The sequence below is a fragment of the Callorhinus ursinus genome, unplaced genomic scaffold (genome assembly GCF_003265705.2).
Source record: "Callorhinus ursinus isolate GAN/ISIS: 27379988/994484 unplaced genomic scaffold, GSC_fseal_2.0 scaffold10, whole genome shotgun sequence".
Lineage (NCBI taxonomy): Eukaryota > Metazoa > Chordata > Mammalia > Carnivora > Otariidae > Callorhinus > Callorhinus ursinus.
Window position 1 is genome coordinate 35,111,700 of NW_027397072.1, and position 18,595 is coordinate 35,130,294.

Sequence of the window (18,595 nt, forward strand, 5' to 3'; positions counted from 1 at the left end):
TGCTGAAGACTCCAAACCAGCAGGCTTTATTACTAGAAGAGTACACTTCTTTGTGGGACAGAACACCACCCTTGACTCCTTCACAAAGCTATTTTGTGTGTGTGTGGTAAAATATGCATAACAGGAGGGGCGCCTGGGTGGCTCAGTCCTTAAGCGTCTGCCTTCGGCTCACGTCATGATCCCAGGGTCCTGGGATCGAGCCCCGCATCGGGCTCCCTGCTCCGCGGGAAGCCTGCTTCTCCCTCTCCCACTCCCCCTGCTTGTGTTCCCTCTCTAGCTGTCTCTCTCCCTGTGTCAAATAAATAATTAAAATCTTAAAAAATATATATATACATATATATATACACATAACAGGAAATCTACTGTTTTGACCATTTTTAAGTGCACAGGGCTGTGGCATTAAGTACTTACATTTTTGTGCAACCATCACCAGCATCCATCTCTGGAACCTTTTCATCTTCCCAACTGAAATTCTGTAGTCATTAAACACTAACTCCCTGTTCCCCCACCTCGCCCGACAGCCCTTGGTAACCACCATTCTACTTTCTGCTTCTGAATTTGACTACTCTAGGAACCTCATCCAACAGGAATCCTACAATATTCGTCCTTTGCAACAGGCTTCATTCACTTAGCATTACGTCTTCAAGGCTCATCCATGTTGTAACATGTGTCCAAAGGTCCTCCCTTTTTAAGACTGACTGATACTCCATCCTATATATGTACCATACTTAGTTTATCCATTCATTGGTCAATGGACACTTAGGTTGCTGCCATCTTTTGACTACTGTGAATAACACCGCTGTGAGCAGGAGGGTACAAGTATCTGTCTGAGTTCCTGATTTCACTTCTTTGGGGTATTTACCCAGAAGTAGAATTGCTGAATCACATGTCACCCTGTTTCCTTTTTGGGGGAGCCATCATACCACTTTCCACAGGGACTGCTCTGTTCTACATTCCCCCCAGCAGTGTACAGGGGTTCCATTTCTTCACATCCTCACCTAACACTCGTTATTGTCTGGTTTTTAATAGCCATCCGAATCAGAATGAAGTGGTATCTCATGGTTGCCATTTGCATTCCCCTAATGACCAGTGATGCTGAGCATCTTTTCGTGCTCCATGGAATTTTCTGATAGCAGATACAAAGGGGAGAGCATGGTAGAAACTTCTTGGGTTCTGGACATGACAACTGCTGAGAGTACAGGAACACAAGCTTCTGTTTCTATCAAGATGATAGATAGCAATAGATAGATAGACTGCTGTAGATAGATGGATAATAGATATAGAAGAATATGGAAAGATATTACATTTAATATATACATAGAAACAAAAGTCTAGCTTGGTTTGTACCTAATCATTAACTCACAGGGTTTAACTCTGGGATAGCAAGAGGATATTTTCCATTCCTATTTTACTTTACATGTTTTATGAAAAGGGAGAATAAGGGGGTAGAATTATAGGTGTTTTAGGGGCACCTGGGTGGTGCAGGCAGTTGAGCATCTGACTCTTGATTTCAGCTAGGGTCGTGGTCTGGGGGTCCTGGGGACCTGTGTCAGGCTCTGCGCTCAGTGTGGAGTCTGCTTGGGACTCTCCCTCTCCTCCTCCCCTCCCCCCCTAAGATAAATAAATGAATATTTAAAATAAATAAATAGGGGCACCTGGGTGGCTCAGTCGGTTAAGCATCTGCCTTTCGCTCTCAGGTCATGATCTCAAGGTCCTGGGATTGAGACCTGCATCAGGCTCCCTGCTCAGTGGGGAGTCTGCTTCTCCCTCTCCCTCTGCCCCACCCCTGCATGTGTGCTCTCTCTCTCATATAAATAAATAAAATCTTTAAAAAGTAAAATTAAATAAATAAATAAATAAAATCCTCAGTAACATTTGCAATTATCTTTAACTTCATAAGTCAACAGATTCAAGGAATACAGACCAAGAGATGCAAACCATAAATGTTTGCAGGGAAACCTTTCCACCGCTCTATTGCATCCTATCTGGCAAGGGCACAGTAGAGGTGACTCTTGATTATGGCTCTGCCTCTCTGTTCAGCAACAGCCAGCACCTGTCCTGGGGTTTGCTAGGAGGCTGAAGGGAAAACCAGAGGAGAGTAAGATCTACATCTGCTGTCGAGACATTTACAGTCTGTTGGTGCTTACCCAAGGCATGGTGAAGGTACCACAGAGGGCTTTGCGAAAGCGCAAAATTGTGCGTGAATGTGATCTAGATGCTTTCAAGATAAGACTGCCCAGAATCTGCTAGTTTGGGAACCTCTCCTGGAGGAGTGGCTGCAGTGGTGGATGGATGCTGAACCGACCTTGAAGGAAGAGGAGAATTCGATGGGTATGTTGGGGCAGGAGGGCAGGCAACACTCCACGCCCTGAGGCCGTCTGAGCCAAGGGCCCGACAAGGACTCTGCCTGCTGGGGAATGAGCAGAAGTTCAGAGAAACTCAAATATGGTAATGTTTTTTGCCTTGACTTCAAAAATAATACCTGTTCATTAAAGATTCTGTGATTAAATATAGACAGAGATATAAATATAAATGTATAGATAATATAGACAGATAAATATAGGTAGAAAGTATAAAATGTAGTATAGATAAATATAGATTTTTTCACCAAAATAAAATGATGTTATACTATTCTACAACTTTCTATTTTCTCAACAATGCTCCTATGTTGTCAAGACATCTCTTTACACAACACACGCACACACATGCATGTGTACGTGCACACACTCACCCTTATCAATACACCCCATGTGTATGAATGTGCCATAATTTATTTTAATAGGCTCCTATTGGGGTGCCTGGGGGTCTCAGTCAGTTAAGCATCTGAGGTCATGATCCCAGGGTCCTGGGATCGAGCCCCAAATCAGGCTCCCTGCTCAGCCAGGAGCCTGGTTCTCCCTCTGCCTGCCACTCCCCCTGCTTGTGCTCTCTCTCTCTCTCTCTCTGTCAAATAAATAAATAAAATCTTAAAAAAAAAATTGTTGAGCAATTCGGGGTTGATGAGGCTATGCATCTAAATTTTGTTAGGTATTGTCAAGTTACCTCACAGAGAGACTGCAGCCATTCCTCTATCCCCTCTACCCCGGGGGTGTGTGGGAAAAGAGCAGGCTGGGGCGTGGAGCCTCAGCCCTGCTCCGCCTCATGGCTACACCGCCTGCTCGCTTCACTAAGCCTCACTCCCTATAAGGAATGAGGATGACGGAACCAGCAGCAAAGGTTGCTGTGGGTGCTGCATCAGGGAATCCTTCTCAAAGTGCCGGGGATGACCTGAGCACCCCACAAAGTTAGCTGCCACTCTTATCTTTCAAATTTTAGCTAACTTATAATAATTTAGCTAATTTATAATAATTCTCATTCGCAAAAATTATATTTTGTTGCTTTGATTTGCATTTCTTAAACCACAGAGATGATGACAATTCCTCCTAGCAGCTTTGCTAGCCTCTCAGTGTTGTATTCATTCGGCCAGGGGATCGTGAAGGTCGCGCATGGATCTAGTCGCAGCGCCCTGCAGGGTCTCCTAAGGCCAGAGCAATTGCCTGCTCCCCAGTGCTGGTGAAGGAAGGACCAGTACTTACTTGCACGGCTCGGGGGGCGGGGGGGCGGGTCTTGCTTACCATCCAGACCTCCCTTTCTTCATCCTCAGGGCCGTCCTGTGGCTGGGCTCGAGGACCAGGACACTGGAGGTAGTTGGGAATAAGAAGGGCTCAGTTTTCCAAGGGACTGGGAAACAGATGGTGGGTCCCCAGAGGCCCAGGCACCCACACTTACCCTTGAGGGGGCCGCTGCCCAATTCAGCCACTGGTAGGGTGGCCAGGTTTAACTAATAGTAATATGAAATACTCTGTTAAATTTGAAGTTCAGATAAACCACAAATTATTTTTCAGTATAGGTACATCCCAAATATTGCATGAGACATACTTACACCAAAAAGAATTGTACTAAAAAAAACTATTCATCTTCTATCTAAAATTCAAATTTAACTGAGTGTCTTGTATTTTATCTAGTAACAGGTTTCTTTTCTTTTCTTTTGCTTCATTTTTTTAACGCAGGGCTTGAACTTACGACCCTGAGATCAAGACCTGAGCTGAAATCAAGAGTCAGATGCTTAACCAACTAAGCTACCCAGGAGCCCCTGGTAACAGGTTTATTTATTCACCTGCTGTATTAGTTTCCTATTAGTGCTATAGCAAATTACCATATATTTAGTGACTTAACATAATATAAATCTACTCATAATTCTGGAGGCCAGAAATCCAAAATCAGTTCCACTGGACTAAGGTCAAAGCATTGGCAGGGCTGGTTCCTTTTCCAGATTCTCGAGGATGCCTTCATTCTTTGCCTCATGGCCTCTTCCTCTGTCTTCAAAGATAGCAGTGTAGCATCTTTAAATCTTTCTCTCTCTGAGTCTGACATCTCTACCTCCCTCTTACAAGGGCTCTTGGGATTATTTCTTGGATAATCCAGGTTAATCTCCCCTTCTCAAGATGTGTGATTTAATTATATCTACAGTCTCTTTTACCAGGTAAATTAATATATGCACAGGTGTTGGGGATTAGAATGTGGACATCTTTGGGGTGCCATCACTCAACCTATTACACCTGGGTGGCCACCAGCAAACATTACATTGTTTCTATTGCATTCTGAGTTCCTAACTCCAATAACCAACTCTCTTCCCCAGTGTGTATGATAGCAGTTGGCATATTATACTGTACCTATTTCACAGATGTCTGTCTCTATCTTCCTACTCCCCTGCTTTGAAGGTAGACACAAGACCTATTCCTCTCGTCTGTCCTGCGCTTGACACAATGATGATCCACGTGTGTGCTTGAGCAAATGATGACTGAATATGTGCGTGTTGAGCTGTAAATTAGGGTGTGCCTCTACAGTGTACTTATATTACCAAAATAAATAAGAAAAGGGGGTCACTTGGGTGACTCAGTCGGTTAAGCATCTGCCTGCGGCTCAGGGTCCTGGGATCAAGCCCCACTTCAGTCTCCTTGCTCAGGGGGGAGTCTGCTTCTCCCTCTCCTCTGCCCCTCCCCCTGTTTGTGTTCCCTCTCTCACTATTTCTCTCTCTTTCCCAAATAAATAAATAAAATCTTTAAAAAAAAAAAGAAAAGAAAGGAAAAGTGTGTTGGGTGGGAATGTGATTCTGTGAGACGAGAGATGGGCTCTGGACCAGAGAGCTGAACAGCAAAAGAAACACAGAGATGAGGACCAGAGAGGCTTGGATAGGAGAGAACAGAATGAGGCAGAAAGGCAGGAATGCCTCCAAGCCATGGCCCTTCCCTGATCCTGGGTGCAGGTAGTGTAAATCGAGGAGGTGGTTATGAATGCAGTAGGGCTTCCCAAGCACACCGTGAGGCAAGCATTTGGGTGCAAGAACTTTATTTGGGAGATGACCTTAGAAAGAATAATGAGATTGGAAGGAACAGAGCCAATCAAGGGTGTGTTGGGTGTTGTGGGGTCCCCTGGGGCATCACCTCCTGAGGGCCCTCAGAATTGCCCCACACAGATGGATCTATGGGGACATTCACTTCCCCTTGCTTGGGCTGTGCATATGAGACCTGTTTTCAGGTGACCTGAGGGGAGCCCCACGGGGATAAAACAGGACCAATGTCCTCTCAACATGGTCACTACTACAAGGTAAGATTACATGGATGTACGTCTTTGATTTTATTTACTTTTTTTAATATTTTAAAATTCTATAAAGTTTTATAAGAAAAAGGAGGAATGTTTCCATTTTGTAAAAAATATAAATAATTGTAGGAAATATATATACATTCTCCACCCCTCAAGGTCCACATTGAACCCCTGGAGAACGACTGGTTTTCAGCCCCAAGGCTGATATACGTACAGGAAACATCCCATTGGCATTTCTGACTTTAGCTAACAATTCTCCTCTTTCTCCCACCTCCTGGCTTTGCCACATTCGCTATGCAGTTATCACTTTCCAGCCTTGGTTCATCAAAGTCCATCTCTGATAAGTGTTTCTTCTCAAAGGAAAATAAATCTCAGTAATTATAAATCCATCGAGTTCATTCTGGTAGAATGAACTCCTTTTTTTTTTTCCTTTTCTTGCTATAATTAATTTTGTTTTATCTGACTGTTTTCAGCCAGTGACTCTTCCACACTGGTCTATGTGAGTATCTGCATTCATTCCTTGGTTCTCAAGTGTGAGCTAAAAAGAAAAATGCCACCAAACTCGTTGTCATAAGCGACAGGACCCTTCTGGGTATGAAGAACCCAAGTGAACTGCTAGGCTCTGCGGCAGTGGATGCCCCCCCTTGGTCCACAATGTTTAGACAGCCACTCCCAAGTGCACATGAAGAATGATAACCTTCCTTGAGACACCCCAGTTCGGGTGGATAACATTTTCATGGACCAAACCATCACCATCACAACCCAAAAGCACTGAAGTCACCACCTCTCCTGTCTAGTTCCTTGGCAAAAAGACAAACATAGAACAGTTGGTTTTTTTCACTTATCCATCCCACGAATTCTTGTTGAGTATCTATGATGGGCCAAGTACTGTGCTAAGTACTCAGTTGGAGATTAAATGTGAATTAGTTTTCCCAGGAGGAAAATGTGTGCTAGCATCCCAGGTCAGCTCTGAAATAAAACAGATAAGGGTGGGAAGGAAAGAGAGAGAAAAGGGACCAGGGAACAAAGACTCTGCACCCAAGAGAAACACAAACAAGACAGCCGACTGCTGACTGCTGGTGACAGACAAAGTTTAGAAATACATGGTATCACCCACTATCCAAAGCCTCAAGGAACAGTTTTTCCATAAATAAGCACTGCAATCGCACGCACACACATATATTCCAAACATTCTACTAGCTGTCACATACAGTGGAGAGGGAAAGTTGCATTTTTGTTTTCTTTGGGCAATCTAAATTTGGACAAGTCTCATCACAGAGCCTGCCTCGCAGACACTGGTTCCTGTCGTGTGTGCATCCCTTGGGCAGCAGGCCAACCCACCAACATGGGCTAAAGGCCAGGCCCCGGGTCCCCTGCGGGCTGTTCCCTGACTGCCCACCATTCTGCCCTTTGACGGAACAATGTCTTGCAAAAGGGATTGGCATTCAGTTTGCAGGAGATGAGCACCAAGTGCAAACCATTTACCCTCCAGAGGTTAAGCTTCGGCACAAAATTGGTTGCCTCCTCAGTGAATTAAATTCAATTAGCTGTCTCCTTATCTCAGCTGTGCGTTGTAATAATCAGTGACACCCGCCTCTGCCCACATCTATGGACGGGAGTTCGGGGAGCGGGGAACAAGATGGGCATTTGGTAGGATTCGCTGTCGGCAGAATATTGCCGCCAGATGATCATCTCCTTAGCAGCCAAGGGATTGTTGGGCTCTTCCACCACATTCATTCGCACTAAGGATTCTGCTCCCCCTGCCCTCCCCACATCCACACTCAGCACTCCGAGAGCGGCAGGAGACCACTCTGCTCTGACAACTTTCTCTGCCACTGACATTATCTCCTAATTATCTTCTCAGCAGTGATGGCCGGGTACCAGCCCTCAGCTTGTGCAAAATGATTCTAATACCCGATCTGATCGGGAGGAAAGGAAATGCTGTCATCCTTTGAGCTTCATGGGGCTATTACCACTTTTCCAAAGGAGCCTAAATAATACAATGATCAGAAGGGAAAAACACACACACACATTACTTCAAACGACCATCACTCAGAAAACAATAACATGTTTTCAGCCAGATGAACATGTTTATATAACAGGGTGACTCTTGTCCTCGGCAGAGCTTCCAAGCACCAGAGCCATTAAATTAATGGCTTGAAACAGAGCCCAAAGACCCGTGTTTGTTCTGTGACACTCGCCCCGGGTGGTGGGATGCGCTGCCGTCTTCAAAAAGGGATTTTTTATTTTTATTATTATTTTTTAAGAAAAGATGACTTTTTCCAACAGCCTTGAGGTATGCAGCTGAAGTCCATGGCAAGCGTTGCAAGGGAAGAAGCCAGTTTGGCCGGGAAATCGGGTGGTGGTGTTTGGAGGTCAATTTCAACAGGTTTGTCCTTAGAGAAACAAGGCTGGAAGTCCTACCCCAAGTCCCCGCCCAGACCTCAAGCCCCTTCTCTGGCCTCTAGTCACCTCTTGGTGACCTCTGCCAGTTTCTGATGACCTAAACATATTTCTTTTCCCCACTGCCAGTGAGGAGCCCATTGGTCAGATAAAGGGATCCTAAGCCGGCTGAGCCTTGGGTAACTTCCCTTGGTTTCATAAACCCAGAGTTCTGGCCAGCCACACTGGTGGTCTCAGGAGAGCCACTGAAGGGCTGTGGATGGAAACGCCACCTAAAGTGTTTGCAGGCCTGACACCCTGGGTAAGGACCACTGGTGGGGTTCCACCGTGGCTCAGTCAGCCACTCTCCTAACACATCCTCTGCAGGCACGCTCTGGAGACAGCCTCGGAGAAGAAGGGCAAAGGCCTGAGAGGTTGGCACAAGGCATGCCAAAATGTTCTTGAAGCTACGGTCAATAGCTTTTAGACCTGCAAACCAGAGCACCCATGCTGGTTGGCTCTCACTAGGAGTTGGGGTTGGATCTCCAGCTCTGCTTTGACTCTTAACCTACTGTTCAATTGTCTAAAAACCACCTAATGGGCGCCTGGGTGGCTCAGTTGGTTGGGCGACTGCCTTCGGCTCAGGTCATGATCCTGGAGTCCGGGGATCGAGTCCCACATCGGGCTCCCAGCTCGGCGGGGAGTCTGCTGCTCCCTCTGACCCTCTTCCCTGTTGTGCTCTCTCTCAAATAAATAAATAAATAAAAATCTTTAAAAAATAAAAATAAAAAAAAATAAAAACCACCTAATGAGGTGCCTGGGTGGCTCAGTCGGTTAAGTGGCCCACTCTTGGTTTGGGCTCAGGTCATTGTCTCAGGGTCCTGGGATCTAGCCCTGTATCGGGTTCTGAGCTCAGCCCGGAGTCTACTTGAGGACTCTCTCTCTCTCCCTCTCCCTCTGCTACTTCCCACCATCCCCTGTTTGTGCTCTGTCTCTCTCTCTCTCTCTCTCTCCAATAAATAAATAAATCTTTAAAAAAATAAAGAAAGGGGGCACCTGGGTGGGTCAGTCGTGAAGCGCCTGCCTTCGGCTCAGGTCATGATCCCGGGGTCCTGGGATCGAGCCCCGCGTTGGGCTCCCTGCTCGGCGGGAAGCCTGCTTCTCCCTCTCCCACTCCCCCTGCTTGTGTTCCCTCTCTCGCTGCGTCTCTCAGTGTCAGATAAATAAAATCTTTAAAAAATAAAAATAAAAATAAAAAAATAAAGAAAGAAAAGAAAAACCACCTAGTGTGTTTAACAACAACAACAACGGGGCCATTTTCTTTCATTTTGTGAAAATAAAGTTATTAGGGCAACCTCCCAAGCCATCAGCTTGCTGGTCATCAAACCTCAGAATTGCTCAGGTGAAATTAAAAAAGTGACATTAATGATTCTATTACTGGCTTTATGAGAGAAAATCTTGGAAGAGTGTGTTGTAAAGTTCAAGCTGAAATGCTGGCTTCCTTTCCAAAAATACCACAGCCAGTGTTTCTCCAAGCCTTCTTTCCCCTCTCCTGCCCTTCTGGCTCCCCCCGGGGTCCACAAGGTGCCAGGCTTGCCAGCCTGAGTGTGGCTGTCAGCTAGACCACCACCGCCACTCCAGGAAGCTAGGACACACGGGCCACCAGCTGCACTGCCAGTGTATAGTTTATAACTTCAGGCCCCTGCAATTTCTTGTAAATAATTGGGGGTACAAATGCCTCCCCAGTGCTAGTCTTTCTTCATTCCATCCTCAAATCAAGTCAACAAAGATTTGTGGGCCAGTTACTAAGCGCCCAACAGTAGGGGAGAGAAAAATTTCATCCCAGTGAGGAAGTATTTGTCATCGCCGAGGATCTGCAGGCACTGAGGTGGGCCCTGAGAGTGTCAGAACGATCCAAAGTGCTGCCTTTGAGATGCTGACCAAAGAGCAGTCCTCCCCTTTGAGGAACATACAGAGACAAATGGCAGGTGCTGGTCCACCCACGGTGACACAAGGCCGGCCGGGCCGGGCTATGGCCAAGTGCTCTGAGGCAGGGACAGGGGAAGGCTTCCTGGAGGCCGAGGCAGCTGAGCTGGATGGAGAAGGAGGCACAGGATTTTGGTAGGCAGAGAAAATGATGTGGGAACACAAGGCAGAAAGTCCCAGGAAGTTTCCAAGGAAAGCCAGCCGGAGTGTGCAGCGGAGCAGAGAGATGGGCTGTGTCGGCGGGACAGGCTGCTGGGTTGGGGGGGGCGGTGGTTGGAGGCCATGCAGAAGAATCTGAACCTGAGTCTGCATGTATTGGGTGGCCATGGAGAGTTTTAGAAGGGAGGGTCTCTCTCAGATGTTCTTGCTCCCTCTGACTGTGTGAGGGAGGCAAGGGCTGGGGGTCCTGACATCTGGGTCAGTCCCAACTCTGATCATACTGCCCTGCTGTGTGACACCAGGCCAGTCCCGCCCTGATCTGAATTTCACTCAGAGGTGCAAGTTGACTTTCAAAAGCTCCTTTGTGGTTTAGGGATAGTCCATCTGGGGACAGGGACGTGGTATGGGCTGCCATTGTGCCTCCTCTATTTCCTCAGTGGGAAGGAAGATCGAGGGGGAAAGACCAGAACCATCCTTCTCACCAGTAGCTAACACACCTTTGTGCCAAGACGTGCCAATCTGCACATCTGTGTGCAGCCAGCAGCTGGTAGTGGTAGCCGCAGGAACTAATAAACCTGAAGCCACAAACAAAAATGGCCACGTGCTGTGCAATGTATGCTGGGGGCTTTGCATAATGTCTCATTTAAACCTGGAAACAATTTGTGCACTAGGTATTTCATAGATGAGACATCCAAGGCTAAGAGAGGCGAAGTAAAGTAAATCACAGACCCCAAAAGTCAGGGAGCAGCTGTCTCTGCCCCATCCCACACACTGTGCCCAGAGCCACCCTTCCTAAGCAGTTTTGCTCTTGTTCTTTGTCTTATGTATGCACTTCCTTCCAGGGCCTGCACATTATTCAAGAAATAGAATCCAAACTTCTTAGCATGGCATTTCAAGACCTGTTATATGTTTCCAGTCTTATCTCCAGTCCTCAAACCCTGAATTACGTGTCATTCTAGTCTGTGGCCTGTGTGGTCTCACTTCTGGCACTGGCTCACCTTGGCCCCTCCACTAAGTTATCCCTGTGCCCGTCTCTGCCTATCAGAACACCCCACACACAGCTGTAGGCATCAGTTCAGTGTCCTCTCCCTGGAAGCTTCAGCTTCTCCACCCAGGGTTTTTCCTGCACCGGATCCTCTCTTGAGACACTCAGCATTTTGAACCAGACAAGTTTGTGTCATATGGAACACTGCCCAAGATTGCAGGATATTCAGCACCCCTGGACCTGCCCAAATGCCAGAGATAATCCCCAGTAACTATGACAGTTAAAATAATCTCCCTCGCATTTCCAACCACCATCCAGGATTGAAACCTCACTGCCTTGGGTAACAATGTGGGTACATGTCTATCTCCCCCAGTGGACTACTCATATCTTTTTTTTTTTTTAAGATTTTATTTATTTGACAGAGAGAGACACAGCAAGAGAGGGAACACAAGCAGGCGGAATGGGAGAGGGAGAAGCAGGCCTCCCGCCGAGCAGGGAGCCCGATGCGGGGCTCGATCCCAGGGCCCTGGGATCATGACCTGAGCCAAAGGCAGATGCTTAACCGACTGAGCCACCCAGGCACCCTAGACTACTCATATCTTGAGAGTAGGTGTTTTGTGTTCAGCTTTACATCTCCTATAAGCCTAGCGCAATGCCTTGCACATATCAAGCACTGATGTGTCCATTGCACATAGAGGACGGTGGTAGTGTTTTTTTTTTTTCTCATTTTCTTACTTTATAAGTAAGCTGATTTTTTAACTTCCATAGTCAAAGAAACAGTACCAATCCCCATACCAATACAAATTCTTCCTGGTTCTTCCGTTTTTCCCCCTAAATTTTTATTCAGCTCTATGAACATTAAGAATCTAGAAAATAGGGATGCCTGGGTGGCTCAGTCGGTTGAGCATCTGACTCTTGGTTTCGGCTCAGGTGCTGATCTCATGGGTCATGACACTGAGCCTCACGTACAGGCTCTGTGCTCAGTGGGAGTCTACTTGGATATTCTCTTCTCCCTTTTTCCCCGCTTACTCTCTCTCTCTCAAAAAAAAATAAAATCTAAAAAAAAAAAAGAATCTAGAAAACAGTGCCTATGTTTGCAACTGCTCATTCACTACTACAAAAACTCAAAATCCCTAAGAGGATTTAAAGATGTTTATCCAAGCTCATATTTGCCAATATGGAACAAACACATAAACAGATCTGAAGCTAGATCCCAACACTGACAGATCCTGACTTTTCCAGCTCCAGCAGAGCTATTTTCAGAAAGTGCCACCTTGCTTCCGGAGCCCAGCGTCCAGGCTTCACCTTTGCCATGTGGATGCACAGGGTAAGTCAAGACTGCCTGCTTGAGCCTCCATCAAAGTTTGCACAGCCTTTGAGTTGCCAGAAAACACAAGACCCAGAAATAGGTCATGGCTGGCATGGAAGTGGAAGAAAGTAACATCTTTCGGTCTCCAGTATGAAATTTATGAGGACCAGAGTTTGCCTGGGGCGGGACTCTGGAGGACTGAGTCAACTCTCTGAGACCTACTCAAGAGATGGCCCAGGACTGCTGCAAAAGAAAAAGCCGGACAGGCAGTAACAGACAACAGAGATGGGCGCTGGGTCTGGGTCCTGGCCTCACATCCACTAGGCACATGACCTTGGCAAGTCCCATAACCTCCCAAACCTCACCCGGAGGTATATTACCTGCTTGCTTGCTTCTATGGTAGTCAACTAAGTTAATATACACAGATGTGCATTTTTTTTTAAGATTTTATTTTTAAGTACTCTCTACACCCAACATGGGGCTCGAACTCACAACCCCGAGATCAAGAGGGAAGCATAGAGAGCCTAACTGCAGGTTGACTCCACAAGGAAATGATCACCAAGACGATTCCTGAAGGAAACCTGGGGAGTTGTGTTTCCTTCTGTCAATGGTAAAGTGAAACTCTAAGAATACAATTGTCACATTCTTTGTTCTCCAAAGAATAAAGCAATTCCTACTCACTACAGAAAAGTAAGAGAGCAAAAACAAGAAAACTCAGGATACCCACTGTCTTAGTCAGCTCAGGCTGCCATAACTAAATACCGCAGACTGGGTGCCTGGAACAACAGATATTTACTTTCTCACAGTTTTGGAGGCTGGAAGTTGGAGACCAGGGTGCCGGTGTGGCTGGGCTCCGGGGAGAGCTCTCTTCTTGGCCTGCAGACAGCTGCCTTCCAGCTCTGTGCTTACTCTGTGCATGTGCCCGGAATGAGAGATTGCTCTTCAGCGGGGAGTCTGCTTCACCCTCTCCCTCTGCTTCTCCACCTGCTGTGCGCTCTCTCTCTCTCACAAATGAATAAATTTAAAAATCTTTTAAAAAAAAGCCTGATTCCATAGGTAGAATCAGGACCCTACCCTTAGGACCTCATTTAACCCTAATTGCCTCCATGCAGGCCCTATCTCCAAATATACTCAGTCACATCGGGAGTTTAGAGCTTCAACATATGAATTTAAAGGGGACACAATTTAGTCCATAGCACCCACAATCTCATCTGCCTAGAGAAAACCACTCTTTATATGTTGGTGTATCTCCTACCATTCTCCTAAGCGGGCATAGATTAAAAGAGAGAGAGAGGTTCCCTTGGCGCTGGACGTGGGTAGCTGGAGTTGGACACCCGGAGCGCTACGCTCTCCTGCCCGCGGGTCCCCGACCTACTCTCCTCGTTGTACCTGGACCGGCCAGCCGGGAGCTCCCCGGGCATCCTCTGTGCGGCCACGAGATAATGATGCTGCTTGAGCTGAACAATTAAGGGTTCTAAAGTCAAAATCATGAGATTAATAATGGTAGGAAAATCTTCACTTTTTAAAATAATTCTCCTTGGAGTTGGTGGAGTTGGGAAGAGCTCTCTAATGAACAGATATGTGACCAATAAGTTTGATACCCAGCTCTTCCATACAATAGGTGTGGAATTTTTAAATAAAGATTTGGAGGTGGATGGACATTTTGTTCCCATGCAGATTTAGGACACGGCCGGTCGAGAGCGATTCAGAAGCCTGAGGACGCCATTTTACAGAGGTTCTGACTGTTGCCTGCTCACTTTTAGTGTCGATGATTCTCAGAGCTTCCAGAACTTGAGTAACTGGAAGAAAGAATTCATATATTACGCAGAGGTGAAAGAGCCCGAAAGTTTTCCTTTCGTGATTTTGGGCAACAAGATTGACATACGTGAACGTCAAGTGTCTACAGAAGAAGCCCAAGCCTGGTGCAGGGACAACAGCGACTATCCTTACTTTGAAACAAGTGCAAAAGATGCCACAAATGTCGCAGCGGCCTTTGAGGAAGCAGTTCGAAGAGTGCTTGCTACTGAGGATAGGTCAGATCACCTGATTCAGACAGACACGGTCAGTCTGCACCGAAAGCCCAAGCCTAGCTCATCTTGCTGTTGATCGTCAGAGAGGTTGCCTGTGCGATCTAACCAACTTACACACATTCGCAGAAACAAAACACGGTGGAGAAGAGAATTAGCATTTGCAGCAATGGACCATCTACTCATAAAATTAAACTAACCATATTGCTGCTTTGTTAGTGGGTGGGAGAAGGGACACATCCACTCATGGAAGAATCAATTTACTCAGTAGTGGCACCTTACATTTATAAATTGTAATGGTTGTCTAATAACATTTAATTTAAATATGTACGTTACAGAGCTAATAAATGAGATGATCAATACTTTAATTATAATTAAAACAAAACACTTGAATATTCTGGAAGTTATTGTTTGTTTTTCCTGGGAAAATGGAGAACTACTTTTTATATGTGTATATTTTTATATAATTAGCATTCAGTTCCTGGTTGAGGGGGAAAAAATTCCCTAAAGCAATAATGTTAAATAATAAAGATTAAAACCTAAAAAAAAAAAAGAGAGAGAGAGAGAGAGAGACATGATACCATACAAAATAGTTTGTGGCTGGCTTTTTTCACTCCACAATACATGGTGAGAGTCTTCCCACATTATCAAATCTACTTCTCCCACATTGCTTTTGGTACCTTTGCATATTCCTCTGTGTGGCTACATCATTGTTCCTGTGGTCCTAATTTTAGCCTTTTAGCTTGCAGCCAGCTTTCCCCATTACAAGAGAGTGCTGAGATGAATACCCTTGACTGTTTCCTTAAGACAGAATCCTGGGAGTGAAGGTATAGGTCAGTGGGCCTGCGCGCTTCTAAAGCCTTTGATGAGCAGCGTCAGAACACCTGCCCTCATTGATACTCCCACCAGTAGCCAATGCAAATATGGCTTCACTTTTTTTTTTAAGATTTTATTTATTTATTTTAGAGAGAGAAGCAGACTCCGTGCTGAGCACTGAGCCCCATGGGGCTCGGTCTCACGACCCCGAGATCATGACCTGAGCCGATATCAGGAGTCTGACACTTAACCGGCTGAACCACCCAGGTGCCCCCTCACTTTTGTTTAACATAAACTTTTTCTGTACTTATTTTATATACTTATTTGAGAGAGAAAGAGAACACGCTTGAGAGAGAGCACAGCTGAGGGACTGGAGGGACAGAGGAAGTGGGAGAGGGAGAAGCCGACTCCCCGCTGAACAGGGAGCCCCACACGAGGCCCGTACGAGGCCCAGGACCCCGGGATCATGACCTGAGCCAAAGGCAGACGCTTAACAGACTGAGCCACCCAGGTGCCCCTAATATAAACTTTTTATTTTGGAATAAATTTCTATCTACAGAAAAGTTGCAATAATAGTACAGAGAACAGAGTTCTACATGCCCGTCATCCAGTTTCCCCTAAGGTTAACTAACATATTACCAAACCATGGTGCATCTGTCCAGTCTAAGACATTAACGTTGGTACAGTACTGTTCACTTAACCTCAGACTTTATTCTCATTTCATCAGTCTTTCTGGTAAGGTTCCCTTACTTTTCCGGGTTTTAATCCGGGATACACATTGTGTTTTGTATGGCATCACCCAGCATTATCCACAATAGCCAAATTATGGAAGCAACCCAAGTGTCCATCAACAGATGAATGGATAAAGAAGATGTGGTATATATACACTTTTTAACTCTTACTTTTTATCAGCCATAGGAAAATCCCCTGGTGTTTTGGGGCCTTGCTGTCTCTAATGCTAACTAGTGGTTATTGTTCATTGCTTCGGGGGATGTCTTATTCCACCAGCAAAGTGGCTGCTATCCAGGGCAGTGAGGGTGATTTAGAGAAATTGGTCATTATGGTTTATCTCCCCAAACTGTAACGAGCCAAGGGGAAGGCTTTTCATGTGGACAAGGCCCTGCATGTGTTCCCACAGGGTCTCTCATATCACTGTTAGGCAGGAATCATAAACAAGAGCACCACAATTGGATTTTGCTCTATATTTGGAAAATTTGGCCCTTCATTACAAGGCAAGCTGATGCTATCTCATTTAGTTCATTCTTTTGCTCATCTCCTGTAATCATTAAATTACAGAGCCATATTTCCAAAGATCTAGGGAGAAAAATGGATTAGGAATAAAATCTTTTAAAATCCTGTAGAAAAGCACTGGATTCATTTACGAATGATGGGTGCAGAGCCAGGGGAATGATCTATTCTGAGCCATCCTAGGTGAATGATTTGCTTCATTTTCCATGGCTCTATGATGTTCTCTCTTTAATGCAGAACAAGGATGGCACCTTTAATATTCTGTTCCTGAATGTATCCCTGATTGCTCCATGACCCTATCCTTAGGGGTAAAAGTGAATGAAGGAACTAGAAGTCATGAAACATGGGAATGATCAGAAGGGAGAAAATGAAAGCTGAGAAGAAAAGGCTGCTGGGTTGTTTATCAAACTCCCCTGAATAAGGCCGGTTAAATCCTATGGAGCAGCTCTGTGGCTTTCTCAGAACTGTCTATTTGAAAGTCTTTGTTCTTTCCTCAGAAAGCGCGTTGCTCTTAGGTGATTCAAATATTTAACAAATATTTAGTGAGCTATTAGAACAATTCTCAGACCAGCATTCATAGGACTTCTCTCCCAAGCTCCAAATCTATCCGAAACCATGACTGATTTGCTTATATTATAATTTTCTCACATTTTCTCTGAGAGTCCGATTTGGCACTTTTCTGCAAGCGTTTGTGGGGACACCAATTTTTTTCTTCAGGCAGTCTAGCTTTGGCTTAGGATCTTCCTCAGGCCAACACCGCCCACCCCTATTCAGAGGGGAAGTGCTGTGGGCCGAGCTTGTGGTTCTCCTCGGGAATCTTCTAGAAGGACTCTTCTGGTGAGAGCTGCTACAACTGTTTCCTTTCAGGCAGCTCAGCCAGGATGTGGCTCTGCAGGCAGATTTGCATTCCAAATGCAGGACCCATATGCCTCATTATCTTGTGTCTTTATTAAGAAGAAGAGGGAAGGGGCACCTGGGTAGCTCAGCTGGTTAAGCGTCTGACTCTTGGTTTTGGCTCAGGTCAGGATCTCCGGGTTGTGGGATGGAGCCCCTCGTCAGGCTGCATGTTCAGCTGGGAGTCGGCTTGAGGATTCTCTCTCTCCCTCTCCTGTCCCTTTTCCTGTGTGCTCTCTCTCTCTCTCCCCACTAAAATAAATAAATCTTAAAAAAAAAGGGGGGGGGCAAATCAGAGCAGAAATACATGTCTAAGGGCACATGGGTGGCTCAGTCAGTTAAGGATCCAACTCTTGATTTCGGCTTAGGTCATGATCTCAGGGTTGTGGGATCGAGCCCTGTGTTAAGCTCTGCACTCAGCTCGGAGTCTGTTTCAGATTCTCGCTCCCTCCCTCCCATGCACTCTCTCTCCCTTTCAAATAAATAAATAAAATAAAATAAAAGAAGTACATGTCTAAGATGGTGTTATTGATCCCATACCCTGCTCATGGGTCCACCAAGAAGCCCACCCTCCTCCACTCTCCTTACTTCTGTGACCAGGAGGCAAGCCCCTGAGAGCTGCCTAAGGACCCAGGGCAAACTGACTCACAGCCCCAACAAATCACAGCTAATTACATGAACTCCAACTCTGCCTTGAGCATCTTCTAGCTTGCAAAGGTGTCCTTGAGGTTGGCTTATTTATAATCAGCTTGGGGACCAAGGACTAGAATTTATATTCCTAAGTATTGCAAGTTTCAGTGAGATTAGGCAATAACAGGAACAGCCCAAATTTCTCACTATAACTTCCTGAGAAGACTGTACCTCCAGGCCTCCTCATTAATCAAAAGAGTTAACATCTAGCATGCACTCATCTCTCTTTTTAACACTTTATATCTCTTGTCTTTGATTAATTCAATCAATAAAGACAGTTTTATGGCGCCAAACGCTCTTATTAGGATCTTAAAATTTGGTCCCTAATTTTACCTACCAGGGATCTAGAAGAATCTAGGGAGATCTCTTTATTCATAATGAGTAAAGCCTCTGAAATTGGCTAAAGAATTCTTTCATCAGTTCTATTCAAAGGCAGTCAAGATGTACCAAAGCCCA

General features: G+C 45.6%; 1 protein-coding gene across 1 annotated transcript; it reads left to right on the forward strand.

Annotated features, from left to right (window-relative positions):
• The first annotated feature begins 13,868 nt into the window (after positions 1–13,868).
• Positions 13,869–14,888, forward strand: LOC112820629 (ras-related protein Rab-9A-like). The gene is given in 1 exon segment (XM_073897342.1): positions 13,869–14,888. A coding segment is annotated over 1 exon segment (618 nt). The 5' UTR covers positions 13,869–13,952; the 3' UTR covers positions 14,571–14,888.
• Positions 14,889–18,595: the final 3,707 nt, after the last annotated feature.